This window comes from Heteronotia binoei, chromosome 13, assembly GCF_032191835.1.
Source record: "Heteronotia binoei isolate CCM8104 ecotype False Entrance Well chromosome 13, APGP_CSIRO_Hbin_v1, whole genome shotgun sequence".
In the NCBI taxonomy this organism is placed as follows: Eukaryota; Metazoa; Chordata; class Lepidosauria; order Squamata; family Gekkonidae; genus Heteronotia; species Heteronotia binoei.
Window position 1 is genome coordinate 29698392 of NC_083235.1, and position 19248 is coordinate 29717639.

General features: G+C 44.8%; 2 protein-coding genes and 1 long non-coding RNA gene across 3 annotated transcripts in view; 1 reads left to right on the top strand and 2 right to left on the bottom strand.

Annotated features, from left to right (window-relative positions):
• Positions 1–19248, bottom strand: part of HOXC12 (homeobox C12) — an 88268-nt gene that overhangs the window by 32865 nt on the left and 36155 nt on the right. The window lies entirely within an intron of this gene.
• Positions 9739–14973, bottom strand: HOXC10 (homeobox C10). The gene is made up of 2 exons (XM_060251976.1): positions 13990–14973; positions 9739–10769 (listed from the first exon to the last, which is right to left on the bottom strand). Exons 1-2 carry the CDS (start codon positions 14840–14842, stop codon positions 10492–10494), a joined length of 1131 nt encoding a protein of 376 aa, XP_060107959.1. The 5' UTR covers positions 14843–14973; the 3' UTR covers positions 9739–10491.
• Positions 15068–17638, top strand: LOC132580980 (uncharacterized). The gene is made up of 2 exons (XR_009556105.1): positions 15068–15239; positions 17577–17638. It is a non-coding gene; the product is annotated as an uncharacterized LOC132580980 (long non-coding RNA).

Here is a 19248-nt window from a genome sequence, read left to right on the forward strand (position 1 = left end):
AACACGAAGAAGACGGAGGCGAGAGGTTTGTGGCGTTGTCAAAAAGAGGATGCAACATTCCCCCCCCCCAAAAAAAAATAATAATAATACAGCAGAGGCGATTTGGAGATGCGGTATATTGGCAACAGAGAGGGAGGGAGAGACACAGGAAAAGTGTGAGCAGAGAAGGTTATGGAGGTTTCTTCGAGAGAGGAGAAGGCAGAGAAAGGGGGGGGGGGGGGAGAGATGTGCTTCCGAGAGATGCAGCATCCACTGTTGACTTTACACGAGATGCAGCCTGTGCAGGGTCCCAGCAGATGTATTTTGTACCAGGCTCTGGGAATCTAAAAACTGGGAAGGAAGCAGAGACAGGCAAGATCCTTGCAAGGATCCATATTCCCCCCTCTCTCCTCTCCCCTCCCCCCTCTAAAGACACTGGCAAAGTTGCTTTGCTCTCGCTGATTTCTGGCAGCAGCATCTTCCTCCTCCAGCAGTCCTTGGTAGTTATACACCAGCCTCTTCTCGCTGGTGTAGAGAAACAGTATTTCATGCCATGAAGGGGCAAGCTTGAAATAGAACTAGATGCGGAGGTGCTCGTGGGGTAGCGCGGACGCGAGCTGGTGTGTCCGCCACGCCATCCAAATTGGAAAACAGTCTTGCTGTGAAACCTGAACTCAGCCTTTCGGTCCCACTGTCCTCAATCCTGTTTTCCACCCAGCACTTCAGGAGCCTGCTTTAAGAGGACTCTCCCTATAGGAGTGTAATATGTCCTTTGGCCTTTCTTGAACTCAGTTTAATCTGTCAATCAAGAGTCTCCAGTGAATTCAGTTTTTAAAAAAATGTTAGAGAGAAAGCGAATGCTCAGCCTTGCTCGGATTTTTTCTTTTTTAAAAAGGGCTTCCTTCAAACAACAATAAATATGTGTAAGGGGCGAGGGGGGGGGGTTACAAAATGCCCCGAGGAAGGGACACGCTCGCTACAGTTGCACCGAAGAAATAGAAAACGTCTTTCCTCCAAAAATTAAAAATAGGTAAATAAACCCTGCATCGGTGTGCTAGTTGGCTTCCACACTCAGAAATCTTGGAAACAGCACGCTGCCAAAGATACCGTCGGGCAGGAAAGCAGAGATTAAAATAATAAAAGCCATAAGACAAAACAAGACTGTTTCCATAAAGACGAGACATCTAACCTATCAAAGACACACACGGATAAGAGATTGGCTTTTCAATGCCCTGACAGCAAAACAGCCTAACGGTCTCCTTAATACACCAACAAGGTCATTCAAATACCAGCTGATGTGTGTGTGGGGGGGGGACAGTTTTAGTGGTACTCCAAATAATTAGTCGAAGCGGGAGGGGGGAAAATGTCTTTTTATGTACAGTGTAGCTGGCCCTGCCCTCCCTCCCCCCTCTGCGGCAGGTTGCTCCTTGCCAATAATCCTATGGAGCTGGCAGTGGGAAGTCTCCCTCGTTCAAGGGGCCCCTGTGCCCTAGCAAAGCTGGGAGTCGAGAGAAGGGAGTCGTTCGTCTACCAACACAACGAGCACCGTGCCCTTAACACCGAAGGCTCTGAGTGCTTTCTAGGCTGCGTGGACAACCAACCGCAGGAGCGCCGGGTCAGACCTGTGGAAGGCTCGCTTGGAGATCTGTCTTCGTGGGTTCCGAGGAAACTTAGGCTGGCTTTTGTGGAGAAGAATGGCATAACGTTCTGCCATATCCCTCTTCGGGGGATTGATAATGGGTGATAACGTTGGCATCGAGGTTTGGGTTGTTGCGGATGGCTGCGTTTCTACTCCAGTGGTTCAATAACCACTCTCTGGCCATCCAAATCCTTGTCCCCTTGACGGAAGACCATGGATCCCGAAATGATGGGATCTACCACCCGTTTCTTACTGCTTTTAAAAATTGTGTTATTTTAATGCCTCGAAAAGGTAAATATTTAAAAAGGGGAGGGTTACTGGGTGGGGGGATGGGAAAGCTAGAATTTTTTAAAAAATAATAATCTGTATATGCATTAAAAAGAAAGAAACTGAATCGTCATCTGTGACGTGAATTTGGGGGGGGGGGGGGGAGAATAACAACAAGCCAAACTCTGACCTCAGCTGGTTACTTTATTGATCCCTCCGTTTAGTCCTGACACTAAAAATCGTTAGCTGCTGGCTACTAGCGCCATGTTGGTAGGGAAGCTCCTATCGGCAAGAAATTTGAAGATGCCCCCCCCCCCCCCCCCAATTCCATCCCTTCGCCCAGTCATACACTTCTTTCTACTCCTCCTCCCCCCTCCCGGGACTTCTGTATAGTTCTGCCTCATCCTCAAGGATTCTGTTATGAAAACTGCCCTCTAATTTCACAGGAGAGGGGAGAGGATGTAAGACTGAAACTCCACGTAACCTTTGAAAAGGGTGTGTGTGGGGGGGGGAAACATTTAAAAGCCGGGGAAATATTTTCCCCACCCCATCCCTCGTTACCCCCACCTCCAGCACCCCCTCAGCCCCCTCCGGCAGAAGCGCTGGCTGCCTCCAAACGTCCTTTGGTGCCACCAGGCATAGAATGACTCCAGGCCAAAGGGACCCACACACACACACATACACATACAGGAGTGTGTGTGTGGGGGGGTTGCTCGGGAGCAGCTGCTGGAGTCGCCCCGGGAAGCTGCGAAGAAGTCAGGAAGGAGAGCCCCGCGGAGCTTTTTATAAATAGCTGCGACGTGTCGCGGGCTAAACGGAGGACGGAATCAGGCCAGAGGGGGTTAGGATCAACAAAACTTCCCGCCGGGGCCTCCAGGGATTAGCAGACAAAACACGCCACCCTTGACACGCAGAGCCGCGGCCACTCTCACGCCGCATTCCTTTCCCTCCGAGTTCTCCCCCACCCCCGCTTGGCTCAATAAACACCGTCAAGTTCGGATTAAAAAAATCCCACTTTTCGCCTCTCCTTGGGAACTCCCGGCGCAGTTTTCCTGTCCCCTGCAGACCCGGCAGCTGTAAGCTCGAAGGCGTCGCGGCGCTGACAGCCTTTCACAAGCGAAAGCAAACTAAGCATTAAAGAAAGAAGGGGAGAAAAAAAAAAATCCCCCTTGAAGTTTCCTCATGTTGGAGACTCCTCTTTTTCTCGCTTCTGTTTGCTGGTTTAAAGGCTACGATCCTCCGCATCCGGGCTTGGGAGGCAGTGGCGCTGGAACCAAAGGGGCTTACTTTCAAGTAGTAAAGCTTAAGACCAGGGAGTGGCTTCTGTTCTTAAGTGAGTTCTGTTTCCTCCTCTACCTTTTCTCCTGCTAAGGATCTCTCCCCCCCCCCTTTCTTTTCCTTCCTTTTTTTTGGGCCAGGAAACATTCGCCTACCAGATTCCCCTTAGTACTTAGTGTTACATCCTGTGGTACTGCTAAGCAAATTTCAACCAAAATGAAATCATAATGATTTTTATACATAGTAATCTAGTACAGTAGGAATATATTACTATAGCAATACAGTACTATAGGAATAGTAACAAAAACAATAATAGAAACCTTCAGATACACAAATCCAGTATTTATTTTCTTGATTTCTTAAAGATATGGCTCAGGGCTGCATATTAGGAAACACTATTAGGAAACACGGCGTTTAATGTTTATTTTTTTCCTATGGACGTGATCTTTAAATTTAACCCAAGGGTAAAGGGTGGGAGGGGGAAAAACAAGACTTAGAGGGTATAGCCTATTTAAATTTACTTCGGCAAAGTTGATACCTGTTTAGAGCCCCCTTCTCTCTCTCTCGTCTCTCTCCCCACCACCACCCCCTTGTTGCTAAGAATTTTGTCAGATGTTATGACTTTGGATTCCAGACTCTTTAAGTGAGACAATAAATTCCGAAGTGCCATTAAACCTCCGGACCAATTCATTTCGCCCGTGTTGTGGTGTCTTGGCAAACATGTTCAGGGTTTCACCCAGGAGAAAGCCGAGGAGGAGAAGGAAGGCGAAGAAGACAGAGGCAGAGCGTCTGAGAAAAGGAGCAACAACCGTTTAAACGAGACATAAAATGGTTGGTCCCCAGAGCCATATCTTACCTCGTATCTTGGGGGTCAAAGACACACGCACAAACACACACATGCGGGCCAAGAGATTTCCAAACGGAATTAAATGCAAACAATTATCAGGAGCCTGAGTCTACATACACCAGTTGCCTGAACGCAGACAGAGACATGTTTCTATAATGTTTCCACCAGGGTTTTGTTCTTCTCTGCCAAGTCAGACTGGAACGCTCTCCCATCCCAGAGAACTCTACTGCCAGTCGCAGAGCTGGTCGGCTCACAGATGCTGCGGAAGAAGCTGCAGAAGCCAGGCTAGAAGGGAAGGTGTTAGATGCACAGAGACAGGGCAGACAGCATTTGTCCAACAAGGGCAAGTTTCAACCGAAGGCGGGCGCATTCCAAGGCGAATCTTTCAAACAAACTCCACACGCCAAAGTTCCTCTAGGCCTCCATTAATTTATACCTGCCTTCGGCGCACCAGCCTCTCGTAAACAGAACTTTCTCTTCCCCGAACACCACACACGTAGAAGCATGCCAGCCCGGCCCCAGGCAGGCACCCAGTCCCTCCTCGCACTGGGTGAAGCAATCTGGGTCAGGTCCTTTGGAACTTTCCAGGAATGGGATTCAGCGACAGGGAGATTCGAGGAAGGAACGAGAAAGGGAAGCCAGAGACCTCTGGCACCAATACCAGGAGTTGCATTGGCTCTACAGAGTGGGCAAGGAAGTCTTTGAGCTAATCGTGGTATATACATACAATGAAAGATTCTCAGACGCCAAATTGAAAGCACGAAGGAACAAAATACAAAGAGCAATGACCCAACATGGATAGACTCTTTCTGAATGCACTGCTTCTATCTATCTATCTATCTATCTATCTATCTATCTATCTATCTATCTATCTATCTATCTATCTATCTATCTATCTATCTATCTATCTATCTATCTATCTATCTATCTACTGTCCATCCATCCACACACAGAGAAAGAGAAAACAGAAGAGAACAGGCTAACATATAGGAAAACTGGCACATGTACAACCCAGCACATGATACGTGAGTGTATATGTGTATTTCTAAGATATATCTAGGTACTTCTGTATCACTTGGTCTCCCACAAACCCTTTGAAACCAGACCAGGATTAAAAGCTATACAGAACGCTTACACCAATAGTCAGACAGACTCTCTCTCTCTTTCTGTCTCACATACACACGAGGTAGCCGCCTTCTGAAGTTACACCTGCTGAGAAATGTAAGATTAACAGCAACAACCACAAGAAAAATGAAGACGAAACCCTGGACGGATGCTAGCATTTTATACAACAAACAGCCCCGAAAAGGACAGACACATTTAGCAAAACAATATATATATATATAAAATTGAATCAATATATAATGCATTCAAATACATATGCATAAATATATATGAATGAATGAATGATTGAGGAGAGATGTAGAGATGTACAGGAAACAGCACGAGATCCTTATAATTACACATGTTCTCACATAAGAGATAAAGCAACACGCGGCAATAACGTTTTAAGTCTGTAAATCCTCCGCTTTCATCCTGATCTAATAGAATCGTTTAAACAGAGAGAAACACAGTAGGGGGGAATTTAACTTTTATTACTTTTCTTGACTTGGGTCGATTAAACATATATTACGTTAGGCTTCCCCTCTGTAGGTATGTGTGCCTGTGAGTGAGTGAAAGTGAGAGAGATTAAAATTAAACTTCATAAATGCATGATAGATATCTTCCCCCTTATCCTTCTTCCATGCTGTTAGAAAATAAAAAGGGGGTGGGGTGGAGGATGATCTGAGCGTGGTTAATCCAGAAAAGAGGAAAGTTTTGTATAAATAATGAATCGTGGGAATCAATCAATTACCGCAGGACTATTGCGAATAATTATGCTACCTATGATCAGCCATTTATCTGTTTGGAAATGCTAATTTACAGTAACAAAGCGGAAGGAGCGATTCTCTGTTCTGGTGTGGGTTACTCTTTGCTTATTAAAACGTTCCAAGCGTGGGAGCTGGCGCGTGCCTGCGGGCTCATCCTCGGAAGGCATTAGAAATAGCCGCTGGTCCATACTTTCTCCACCTTGAGTCCAATCCCACACCTATTTTATCCTTAGTGGGATTCTTTTCTTGTCTTTTTAAAAGGCAGATCGCTAATGTAAACAAACGGAAAAGAGGCACCAAGCCTAAAGCCAAGTCTGTCTGTTCCTCTGCGAAATGCCTTTGGAAGGCCATGTTTATACGCCTTGGAGATACTCTAGCGGAATGAGCCCCTGAAGTGGAAGGATCACGCAATAATATTCTCTTTTCTGCAAGAAGTTCTCGAAGAAGCCCGATGTTTTGCAAACTAGAAGGAAAGAGGACGACCCTTCCCAGAGGAAGAGGAGAGGAAATAGTCCTCTTTCGGGGAAAGTTTCTAATCAGAAAACGAAGGTAGAAGGGGAAATAAGCGCATTGTCTGCCATCTTGCCTTTCCTAGACAGAACAACACGGATGGCAGATCACTTTCTCCACAGACTCTCAACAAATATTTTGATCCTGACTCTGTAGTCCACATATCTCAGAAGGTTCCTTTTTTAAAACAAAAAATACACACAAGGACATAGTAACCCAAAAACCAGAACGTTCCTGGTTCCTCAAAGGAGGTAGTCTCCTTATTGCTCGCGTACACCCTAAGTCTCATAAACAAGTGTGGAAAGACGGGGAAAAGGGGTGGGGGATCACAAATCCAAATTTCTCTTTTTAGTCTCTCTTTCCGTAAACCGTATGCTTTTTCTCGGGAAAGGGCGGCCCTCAGGTTGTTGGGTATCCTCCACAGAATCCCCTTTTGATATCAGCGCCCACAACAATGACACCAAAGGAGGACAACAACTTGTTAATCCTAAAACTGAGCCCACTCTTTCTCTTAGTCAACAGTTACTTAGCTTTCATAGGTCTCCTCCGCAGAGAAAAAGGGGGTGGGGGGTGGGGGTGAGGAAAACAGATTATGTTCCAGTCTGCGTTCAGAACGCCACAACGAGACTTGAGCCTCCTGCAAGTGACAGCCCACCCTTGATTTCTTTTAAAGCATATAAAATGGCTATTAAATATTTCAAAACTGAGTTCTTTGGGGTTCTTAAGGAGAGACAGCGGAGCCTTGGCTTCCACGTAACGCTTTATGTTCTTCAATCCACCTTCAAGGAACATAATACGCTACAGCTTAGATCTGGTTTAATACTCGGAGTAGTGGCCAGGCTAGGGCATCAGGAGACTGCCATAGGAGTTACCCGGCTGCAATTTTAGCCTTCCAATCACCATCAACGTGGCGCTTTATTGAGCCCACACAGATATAAGCCAACAGCCATCAAAGACGCCGTCCCTTTGCGCAGATTCTGGTCTCAGAAAAAGCCCATCTTCCTTCCTCAAGGAGCACCGGAGAAGGTGAAAGAGCCAAAATAACATCCCATTTAAGAAGACAGGGCGGTACTGAATCCCGGAAACCGAGTCGCCGTTGCCAATCGGGCGAGCACTGCGGCCTGAACATGAGCGAGTTCAATAATTTGATCAGCAATTCTCAAGGAGGGAAACCCCCCATTGTCCTCCTGGAAAGCTCCGTCGGCTTGAAACAGCAGCAAGGGGGGGGGGGGAATCATCTAAGCCCATAAGTAACTATGTGTGCGTGGGGTGGAAGGGGGAGGGGGGTGAATACTTGGAGAAGACTGAAAGTGTGTGTGGGGGGGAATGTATACTATTCTGCCTTATCCTACCAAAACCATATTTCCCTATCTCTCGGTTCCAAGTCTTCACTCTCTCTCTCTCTTGTTTTGTTTTTTTTTAATGCCTGCATGATACCAATTGCTTTCTTTTTTTTCCCGCTTTGCCCCTTGCGTTAGGGGAGATGGGATCCGTCTCGCAGCTCTGGTCTGGCTGCCAGCATGAAACGAAAGGGGGGAGAGAGAGGGAGGGGGGAAAAAAACCAAGGAAGGTTGCCCTTGATGAAGACTAACTGACGTAATTAAGGCAGTTTCTTGTTGCCGAGTTAAAAGCCAACCCCAACAACATGAAACTACCTAAACCACGGACCAGCTGCGTGAGAGGGCGGAAGATCCACACTCATTTCTGTCAAGAGAGGAGGAAAGACAAAAAAAGCGAGGGAGGGAGGGAGAGAGAGAAGAGAGAGAGAAAGAGAAAGAGAAAGAGAAAGAGAGAGAAGAGGGGGAAAGCAAGCCCTTTGTGGGCATGGGAAGGGCTGACTTTCTAACCCAAGTGAGAAACCTAAGGATGCCGGAACCAAATCATCTCCCCCAAGACAACATTCTTCAAATTACGGCAACATCTTTAATCTCTTCATTAAGATCCCCCTTCCTCCTCCTCCTCTTCCCCCCCTTCTCCTCCCCCTTTAATAGAATCTGCAGTCAACTCTGCCTCTAGTTGTCTGTGTCTCTCTGCGGTTGCAACGTTTAAGCCGAGCTGCTTGGAAAACCTTGAATTATAGCGCGCTCCGCTATCCTTCACAGGCAAAGTGGCTCCGTTCTGACATTATCCCTTTTCACTTGCAGAGATTTCTGATATTGCAGGCTGTCCCAAGGCAGTTAAAAAAAATAAAAATGGGGGGAAGCCACTAAGAAAGGAGGGGGGAGAAACGTGTGTCCACAACATCTCCCCTCCTAAAAAATATGCCACCAAATCCTTCTGTCTTCCACTGTCTATTGGCAACCAAACTCCTGAAACCAAAAGGCAGGTTAAGGGCAAACCCAACTGCAACATGCTTGGCATTTCCAAAGTCCTCCAACAAAACAGATCCAAGATCTCAGACCCCTGGGGTGTGAAGCGCTCAAGAGTCCAACTTCGTCACAAGTAAGTTTATTAAAAAGAGAGAAAGAAAAGAAGGGTGGGGTGGGGTTGGATGTTAGTGGTCGTGGTAGTGGTGGTCGTAGTGGATCAAAATGGAAATCTATGCGCCACCGTTCCTCAGCCATGCATAATCCGCTCGGAAATGAGCTGTCACCCAAGCAAGAAGCCAACTCGAACCGCGAGACAACTCCGACGAAATCCAACCGAACGCCCCAATCGGTGTCAAAAAAAGCAAGCGTCGCTTCAAAGTGGAGTTCACATCCATGCCGCCTTTGCCTTGGCTAACACGCGCACACAACACACACGCAGAGAGGACAAAACGCAATCCCACTTGTACCACAGCCATGCATCTGAGCCAAGAAATGGGTCTGTCTTACCTTTCCACGTCTTCCACTGTGACATCCCATTTTCCGTGCTTTTTGGAGGAAAAAAAATAAAAGTGTATTCCCGTTTTTTATAGAGTGATCCTTCCAGGGGAGGCAAAAGGAAGCGTGCCTTTTCCTTGAAAAAAAGAAGAGCCAAAGCCATGAGGAGTCTGCATCCCAAGAATGCTACTCAGCTTCTGACTTGCTTCCCTCCTCCACAGTCACCTTTAAATGCATCTTTTACTGCTGCAGCACATTATATTTGCAGATCATAAAATCCACCTCCAGCGCTTACCAAGACTGTCCTGACATTACTGTTTTATGACCTTGACTTATTGTGGTCACCTGGATAATATTTAAATCAACGTTATGGTCTCTCACTTATATTAAACCCGCTAGGATACTCTCCTGAAAGCCTTAAAAAAGGATGAGTCCTGGGGAGGAGGAGAAGGGGGGGCAATACTCTACATAGAGAAAGAAGAGGAGGGGGAAAGCATACTTCTTGTGGGGGGGGGGGACACTTTGAAAAATACCCAGTTGTACACGGTTCTAAGAAATTTATTTGGCTCCATAAAGGAAGATACATGCAAAGGATACCACATACAGAATATATTTAAATAACAGTCACAAGGAAAAATAAAATTTTAAAAAAAGAAATCGGACCTGTTCCACCCCTCCCTCATCATAAGATATCAATACTGCTTTATTATTTTCTTTCTTCCTTTTTTAATATAATGGTCCTCACTGGAAGGAGACTGCATAACTACACCATGTGAGCATGTTCCCACTTTCATTTACAGACACATATGAAATTCATTTGGAGTCATTTTTATTATACAATAGGCAGACTACACTAGGATATGAAAAGCAAACTTTCAGACGCACCTAGAATCCTAAACATAAAAAAGGCATAGATAGGTCCTTCAGTCTTTTTTTTTCTCTTTTAAATCCCCCCTTTCCTTTTCTTTGTGCTGCTTGTGAATAACTTAAAAGCTGGATGCTCCCCCCATCCCGTTTGTTTCAGCAACCACCTTAGTCTTTATTTTACATAGAAACATTGATGCAATATATATATATATATATTCTTCATGCTTTATATCGATGGATGCACCTTCGCTCTACAAACTGTAAATACCCAAATCATAGAACTGCACGCTAGCCTGAGGTCCTGGTTTTCTTCTCTCCCCTACCCCCAGCCACGCATTGCATTTATACCCAGGAAAATGGAAGGAGAAAAAAAAAATACTGCACAAGATTTGTAATGATGTCCCGCCCCCATCCTTTCCCCGAGCACTTTCAAGTGAAATTAAAATTGGAAGTCAGTTCTCGAATTCGATTCTCTCTGTTCATTTTCTTGAGTTTCATCCTGCGGTTCTGAAACCAGATTTTGACTTGTCTGTCTGTTAGATTAATACTCTTGCTAATCTCCAGGCGGCGCTCACGGGTCAAGTACATATTGAATAAGAATTCCTTCTCCAGTTCCAACGTCTGGTGTTTAGTATAAGGACATCTTTTCTTTCTTCCGCTCTTTGCTGTCAGCCAATTTCCTGTAGTGTTTTCTGCCTTTATATCCTCTGTTAAAAATAATATTATTATATAAGTATCCTCGGAATAGTAATGAGAGTTTCCTAGTGTAAAGTCTTATTCCCACCCCCCTCTTACAGCAGGCTCTTTTGTTAATACAAGAATCTCTGCCCTGCACCCATAGAGGGGTCATGTCCATAGTTCCCTTTTTTATTATTTCCAGATTTTAATATTTGCATTAACCTCGTAAAGCTAAGAGGGTCGGATGCCTCTTCACAAAAAAGGGGGGGAAATTAAAAAGAATCACCATATTCACCTGGGCGACAGAGACATAGCGTCAGATCTCAGCTGGTCACGGTAAAGACACATTTCAGAGCAAGGGATAGCCTTTCTGAGACACAAATGGCGTTGGAGCTGTTTGCACTCTCCTCGGGTGTAGAGTTTTCCCACGTGTCAGATATGTCAACAGGATATAATTTTGGGAAATTATCCCTGAAGCGAAAGCTCCCTGTGCAGGCTTTTTAAAATTTTCACACCAGCCCTTTAAGATTGCCCAGCCTGCCTGGAGCTCTTACTCCACCGCTTCATTCTCACTCAGATTTTACTGTAAAAGTATCAGCTGAGTCCAATCAAAACAATATCAGCAACACTACTTTTTTTTCTTTTGAGAGCGTGCGTGTGTGTGGGATGTGGGAGGGGGGGAGATTTTGCCAGACTGGGTATGGCTTCTTTCTCTCCCCCCCCCCCTCATATAGCCAGTGTTTCTTTTTCATCCAACCTGTTCAAGGTACCTCTTGTCATTTGGAGTGAAGAACTTTCGACATTGCCACCCATAGCCGACAGCCCCTACCTTTTCCTTCCGACAAACCGAGGCTCGCTCTCTTGCTCTCTCTCTACAAATAACTGTTCTACATACAGGCAGGCATCCACAATTCCATATATGCAGCCCTTGCAAAGTACTTTAGATGAGCGTGCATAGACATAAACACCTCGGAGCTGAATTTGGACATGCAAGGATTTTCTGGGCAGCGGTAGGCGGCTAACATGGTTCTGGCGAAGGTGTGCTTCTTTGTTTAAGGAGGGGAAGATGTTTCGAGATCCCAGAAGCCTATTTGTGTCAGAGTCACATAATCGTTTCCTAGATGCTCGGGTGGAAGCGGTAGCAGACCAAGAGCGCTTTCCAGCAAACCAACCAACCTGTCTTTATTTCCATTTTCCCCCTCCAGATTCACCATTACATGCCATTGAACCCTGCAAATTCCTCGATGCCAAACTGTAAATTCTGTTTCCAAATTTTACTTTGGGCGTTATAAAAGAAACGGAAATTAAAAGATCATAGACGAGGAAAGAAAAAAAGGAAAAGGGAGGAAATAAAAACCAAAAACAGAGCCAACATGGCCTTGAATATGAAATCTAGTATTGATGGCAAAACAGATAAATTATAAAGAAAAGTTTGAAAAAAAATCTAAGCTGGACATTCCGAAATCCACCATTTGTTTGAACTGGTGCATCAACATTAAAGGGAGAAAAATAAGCTTTTTATTTCCCTATTTCTTCCATTTACATTTTCAAACGCAAATAATGTTTATGCAATCCCCCCCTAATTTGACTCTGAAGAAAATAGGACTTGATCTGGCACTTTCCCCTTTTTTTGCAGATACCTTGGTAGAGATTTTTCATAACCTTGACTTTGCAATTTCCCCCAATCCTTGCAATAGAAAAGGCGGGGACCATTATATCCTTTGCTTTACGGAAAACAAAGAATGGGAAATCATTTTTTTGACTATTGCAAATAAATACATTGGAAGAACCATTTTCCCGTGATTTTCCGTGCAATGCCATATCAGGTGAGAAACAGCGGATGAATTGCCTGCTTCCTTTTGTGGTACCCAGACAGCCAGCGCATGTATGCATATGTATGGATGAGGACATACATACGTACACACGTACCACAGGTATGTATGTATGAATCCTATGTACGTGCCTACACAGAGCTACAGATCTCCCAAGCGCATGTCTGTCTCCTGCCTGTTTTTCAAGTAAGACCCATGACCATCTGAGAGGATCTGAACCCGCGCTCCAAAACAAATGCATTTCAACGACCTTGCTTTAATCGAAATTCGCTCTTAGTTGTCTTTGGGTCTCTACAGACATTTCATGTCACACTGAAACGCATTTAGGCGCCTCCTTTTTTTTTTGGGTCTTTCTATGGCCTTCAAACCGTTCGAACCGTTCTTTTCCCAAGTGGATTTAATTAGGCACAGAAAACTTAGCTGGGAAAAAGGCAGTAGATGCGAAAGGCACAAGCAAAAATTCGATGCCACGTTCGTCACCAGTCAAAGACTCCTTTTCTTGCATCCGGTAACTTCAAACCGATGGTCCCTACGCGTTAATTAGGTTGGGGAGGGTGAGCTTTCAACACAAGCAAGATTCTGGATGCCGGGAACCGCCGGTTATCAAAAGGGAATGCAGCAATGATAATGAAACTCAACAATCAAGTCCAGCTTGAAGTGTTTAGCAAACCCATTCCCACCGCCCCCTCTCTCTCGCGCCCTCCCCCTCTAAGCAATCCGGGCTCCGCAAGTTTAAAAACAACAACAATAACAACAACAATTTTCTACCCAAAGAGAAAAGGGGTGTGAGGGAAGGGAGCTAGAGGTCCCAGAAACACCATCTACAACAACAACCACAAGACCCCTGTCTATCTGAAACAGCCGTGCCAAACAGTCTGCCCGTCCAAAACGCCATTCGTTGGCATTCAGACCGTCTGAGCGACCACCTTGCCACAACCTGAACTTAGCAGAGATCAACCAACGACGTTGTTGGTAACTTCACTCTTAAGCACCCCCAGTCTAACACAAACCACCTCCAAGAAAACAATGCAAATAGAGCTTCGACATGGGCGTCTGAACACATTTTGAGTGCTTCCCCCTGCAGAGGAGAGTCTCTCGTCTATTATTATTATTATTATTATTATTATTATTATTATTATTATTATTATTATTATTATTATTATTATTATTATTATTATTATTATTATTATTATTATTATTATTGTCAACAGTATTTCTAAAACGCCAAACATTACACCGCTAAGAGGGTTGCGGAGAAAGTTGATTCCTTCCAATATGCAAAACACACCATAGGCGCTTTGAGGAGATTCTTGAGATTAATAATAATAATAAGGCTAATAGTAACAACAACTTGGCTGACGGATGGTGATTTTTGGAAAACTGGGTATGCCTCCCATGGAGAAGAGTGCGCCCTTACCTTTTGCTTCGTTGTCCGAATTGTCCGTGCTGGTGTCTGTGCATTTGCTCAGGTCCTTCTCGATTTCCGACGGATTGATTTTGGCCACCGGGAGACTTTTTTCGGTCTTAATTTCGTTGGCCGGTGTGTTCTGAGGGTTTTCCGGCTTGGTGTTTTCCGGGAAGCTGACTTTAGCTCCAGGTTGGGGGAGTGGAGTTGGTTGCTGCGGCTGCTGCTGTTGGGGCTGGGGCGGCTGAGAGGGTGGTGGAGGTGGAGGTGGTGGCGGAGGTGGTGGCTGAGCTGGCTCCAGATGCTGCTCGCTCCTTTGGCTGAGGCTCGCCCTGGGTTCGAAACTTGCCTCAAACTCGGTCTGGTTGCTGCAGTTAGTCGCCTTCTCCATGGAGGAATAACCTTGGCTGGCGCGGTAGTAGCTAGGCACGGGGACTTCATGGTCACTGAGGCAAGATTCAGGCATCTGATTGGGGTAGAGGGTCGCCTCGGTGGCGTTTTTAGCCCTTTTGTCTGCGTTGTACATGCAGCAGGCATTTTCTTCCTTGACATTGGTTGGGAAAGAGCAGGAGGGGAGTTGTCTCGCAACAGGTTGTTCGATTCGGTAAGTATTTTTGGGGTCACACCAGGTGTCTAGCTGAGAAAGGTAAGATGGATAGGTGCTGAGAGACAGGCTGGCGTTATTCACCTCGTCTCTTTTGGAAAGAGACGGGATTATTCCACAGTTCCTCATCATCCCACAGTTGAAGTCGTTCCCAGACTGCATGTACATTCCTTGGTTAGAGGAATAATTCTCCCCTCTGCAGGTACCGGCTAACGAGTCCATCAAAAACGAGTTAGAAGTCACATTGTTGGGACATGACATTTTCAGAGAGGGATTTTAAAGAGGAATACTACGGCTAGGGGCTGACATCTTTTTTTTAGGGAAAAATATCAGCACCATAATTATCCACGCATTGGTCCCAACCACGTGACGGCCAGGCCAATGAGGATTGAAAATGGCCTTGATGATTCAGACGCCGGTGACGTCACCGGGGTCAAGTTGTTGGGAGAGGAGAAAACCAGCGTGGAGCAACAGCGACATCTATCAGTTTCTGAAGGGTAGGGAACCCAGGACCTTCACGTTGAACAAAGGAGAGAGAGAGGAGCCCCTTTCCCTCCAGTTTGTTTACCAATGAACGAACGCGTGTCTACAGCAGAGTGGGGGGAAAATAAAGGAAGCCAACGCGTAAATAGAAGCAAAGTCAAATTCAAATTAAAAGGTCAGCAAATAATCAACCTTCCTTCCCCCCTTTTATTTCTTTCCCCCTTTCCCTTCTTTCTCCCACTCTCCTCCTTTTTGAAATAAGTCCAATTGCTCGAGGAAGTGATTAATCCGTCCCAAACCCTAAAGGAACTTTTTTCATTCTTTCTTCTTACCACAAAATCCTCTTCTTTGTTTCGTTATCTTTCGCCTCCCCACTTAAACCTGAAATATTTGTGGTCCTTCAGAAATATTTTTGGCAGATTCGGGTTGTTTTTTTTTTAAAAAAATAAGTAAGTTATTGAGAACAATTCCCTGAAGCAAGAAAGTCTTTAGGATTCTTGTGGATTTTTTTTTTTTTAAAGCTGTCTGAATCAGATAAATGCAGGGTGCAGTTAGGAGGTCATTTTATGAATTTCAGGTGTTGTCTGAGCTCAGGAATTGAAATTGGAGTTGTTTCGGATTATATTGGATGCCGAAAGGTCGATGCTGCTGTCTAATTTTTAAAGTTTCATGCCTGTGCTCTCTCTTACCAGCACTTTGAAAAATGCACTTCTACCCCCCTGAATGAAACGGATTTTTATTTTTTAAAGCTCACTCTTTTAAAATCACTCCACACTCTCGAACTCTGTACAGGTTGTCTTGCAACTTTACAAAATTGCTTCCTAATAAATTTAGCGTTGTGAGAGATTATGGAATTTTGGAAACTAACGGTACAAATCTGGATTATTTTTTTTAGAAGTCTCCGACAGATTGGTATACCAGATAAAATAAAATGTCAAAATGACGGTTTGATCAAATATTTTGAGGAAAGCTTTTTCCGGAAACTGTCCGAGTAAGCAGGGATTTATTTGATTGGTTCCCCCCCCCCCTCATTGATGGAATTCTTTGCCAAAACAGATATGTTTATTTCTTCTCAATTAAATTCTGCGCTCTTTGCTTAGACACGCTTATCTTTTTACGAGTTTATAACTCTCTGGCTCGCTTACTCTCTCTTTTCAAAGCGAACGAGCTAAGAATAATAACTGGCATTGCGGATATAAAGGTATGTTAAACTAGATGCTTTCCTCGTGGCTGTTTTCCTTTATTAGAGGCTTTCTAACCCGTGTTGCAATTAAATCAAATTGTTCTTCAGTGGATATGAAATTGCCTAACGTGATGCAATCTCGCTTTGACAGCACTGTCGATGTCCCCCCCCCCCCCGCACCCAAGTATTAGACACTTCCCAGCCAAAGCCATGCAAAAGAGAGGAGGACTAAATAACCAAATGTGAACACTGACGCTAGTAACCAGCAAAGCAAGGACAGAATTGGCCAAAGGGACTGGAATCTCAAGATCATTACGAAGGATTACAAACCTTAAAGGGTTCATAGTCATTTTCAAGGGGTGGGAGGGAAGGCTTTTCAAAAAAAGGGGGGGGGGACTAGGGGAGAAAATTTCTCCAGAAAAAGGGATTGGGTTGGGGGAGCATGCAACTTGATCAATTCCAGTGATGCATAATGAACTGAAAAAGCAGCGTGCTTTGCCTAAAGCCGCCAGATCCTCTACCTAAAAAGGAGGGGAAAAATGCTTTCCACAAAAGTAACTTGCAAAGCCATTCGACAATTGCTTGGGGAAGCTATGCAGGCTGAGGCCCACACTTAACTCCCCCCCCCCCCCCCCAGTCTTCAAGGGTGAAAAGTTTTAATGTCGTAGGCCAAGGAAGTCTTAAACGACATCATTCTATTTGTCTCCGACCCTCCCCCCCCCATCCCACCCCAGCCCCCCAGCCCTTAAATCCAGCAAGCGGCGAGCTTCCCTGCACTTCCAACGCCGTTTGCTTCCCCCTTGGAAAGCTATTTGCGACTTTTACAGCCTCTATTTGTGTTATCTGCATAGGTCTTTTTAAAACAGTTTGATAGAAATCGTTCAGTTTTATGATATCCAACGAAAATTCCACATAATATTTATAAGCAAAGAATAAAACTTTAGCATGGGAACCAATACTTCTTCATTTATAGGTGATGAAATTAAAGACCAACTGCAGTTTGGCATTATATGACTTTCCCCGTTCTCTCTCTCCCCACCCCCCTTTCCTTCTTTATTTTTTTGCAGATCATGTGGATAACTCCATAATTTTAGGCTGTGAATCCCCTATGCATTTTCACACATGCTCTTTGGGGAGACCCAAACTGGACCTCTTTTGCTGGATCCTCCGAGCGGGGGGGGGGGATGCCTTTTATATCCTTATTTACTGCCATGCAATCTTGCTTGTGTTATATTCTCCCCCCTCCCCCCTTAGGTAGCTGGAAGATAAATGTAGAAACCGCAGTGTGGTGAAACCTGTCAAATAATTTGATTTTTATCCTCTTCACAGAGCCACAGACGGCCAAGAAATTTGCAGCGCATTCGCCATTGTACCCATATCCCTGAAGACAACGCAGAGGGGGTTGCCAAATGTGTAAAGCTGGTGCAATTTTTTAAAAAATATATAATAATAATAATAATAAAGCATGGGTCGTGTTTACTTGTATTAATTTCCTCTTGGGATGTTTTAGATGTTTCTAAAGAGCATGGATGTAACCGAAACTATTTATTAATACAAACATGTAGAAGGCTGCCCAGAATTTCTGGTGGACTGACGGTCAAAGTCTCTCCCCACCCCCCAAGATGGAGGGACTGGGGAAAAGACCCCCCTTAACCAAACGCGTTTCTGTAGTTCATTCCAGATCCTTCGCTCGTCTGGCAGGTCTTGTTGAGACAAGGAGAGCCGGGGAACAGTCTCCAGGAGACCGAATATTGTTTAAAGTTAAAAATAATTAGAAGTATGATAAACATGGGTCATTAATGGGGAGAGAAATAAAATTCATCAGCCTAAGTAGGACCCCCGTTGGGAAAAATGCTTTCATCTAATTGCAGAGAATAAATACCAACAAATGCTATTAAACTTGGGAAGGAGAACGCCTGTGCGGGGGGCATAAATAGACCACAGCAGCTTGCGCAGGGCTTGAGCTCTTGGAGAAACCCAAGGTGCACGTTCGACACATAACCCAAGTCTTTTAAAAAGTGGGGTGGGGGAACGACTCACAGCGTTGGGATATTTATGTGGGTTCACTTATGGACTGCAGTCGGTCATCCACTTTATTCTCTTGGGTTGGACTTGGGACGATCCGGAATGGTTTTAACCGAAGGGCTGAAGGGAAGTCAAAGTGACTCTTTCTGAAGCAAAAGTCCAAAGAGAACAGCCAGGAAGAGCGGGGGGGAGGAATTGGAAGGTTTCTTCCCATTCTTTCTTCCAATGTCTGGGTTCTATGAAGCAAGCTGCAGACGGTTCCCTATTGTCTTTGGTGTCTGATTGCCCTTTCTGAATGCCAAAGGCAGACAGTGCAGTGGACCCAAGACAAGAAGTCCTCTCCATCCAGTTTCCCCTTCGCTTCACTAGGGTTGGAGACGGGAGGGCAGGCGGCTGGGGAAAAAGGGGAAAGTTGGGGGAAAATGCACACACACGCAGCCAAGAGCCGCGCATTCCCCTTTTTTAAAAACCCTAAAGCATTTGTTTTTGTTAAAAAAAAAACACGTGGACGTATCTAATAACTCACACCAAGCCCATCCCAAACTTGCACCTAATATTTTACCTGTTCCCTTTTTCTTTTCTAATTATTTAACCGTGAGTTATGCTTGGAAAGAGCCTCTTACGCCCATTGTATTTTAACCAACTTTTTTTTTTGCCCCTTAACGTTTTTATGGCAAGCATTCATTTTCGCTTCTAGGAAGTATTTGGTAGCAACACTTTAATGATTACCTTAAATTTGTATTTTCTTGCCCGGTATTATGCCCCGTGTTGCGGCGGAAATAATTCTGATTTATGGCGAAGTACACTAGAGTACAATAACAGTGATGCAAAAATAAAACCCACGCCTTTAGATGTTGGCTTAGAAACTGTAAACTATCACCACAAGAAATCTATCAAACTTTACAGTCCCTCTTATACCGCTTCCTTCTTTCGGAGTAACTTAAGTCAAAGAATTATGGAATGATATTATGTTCCT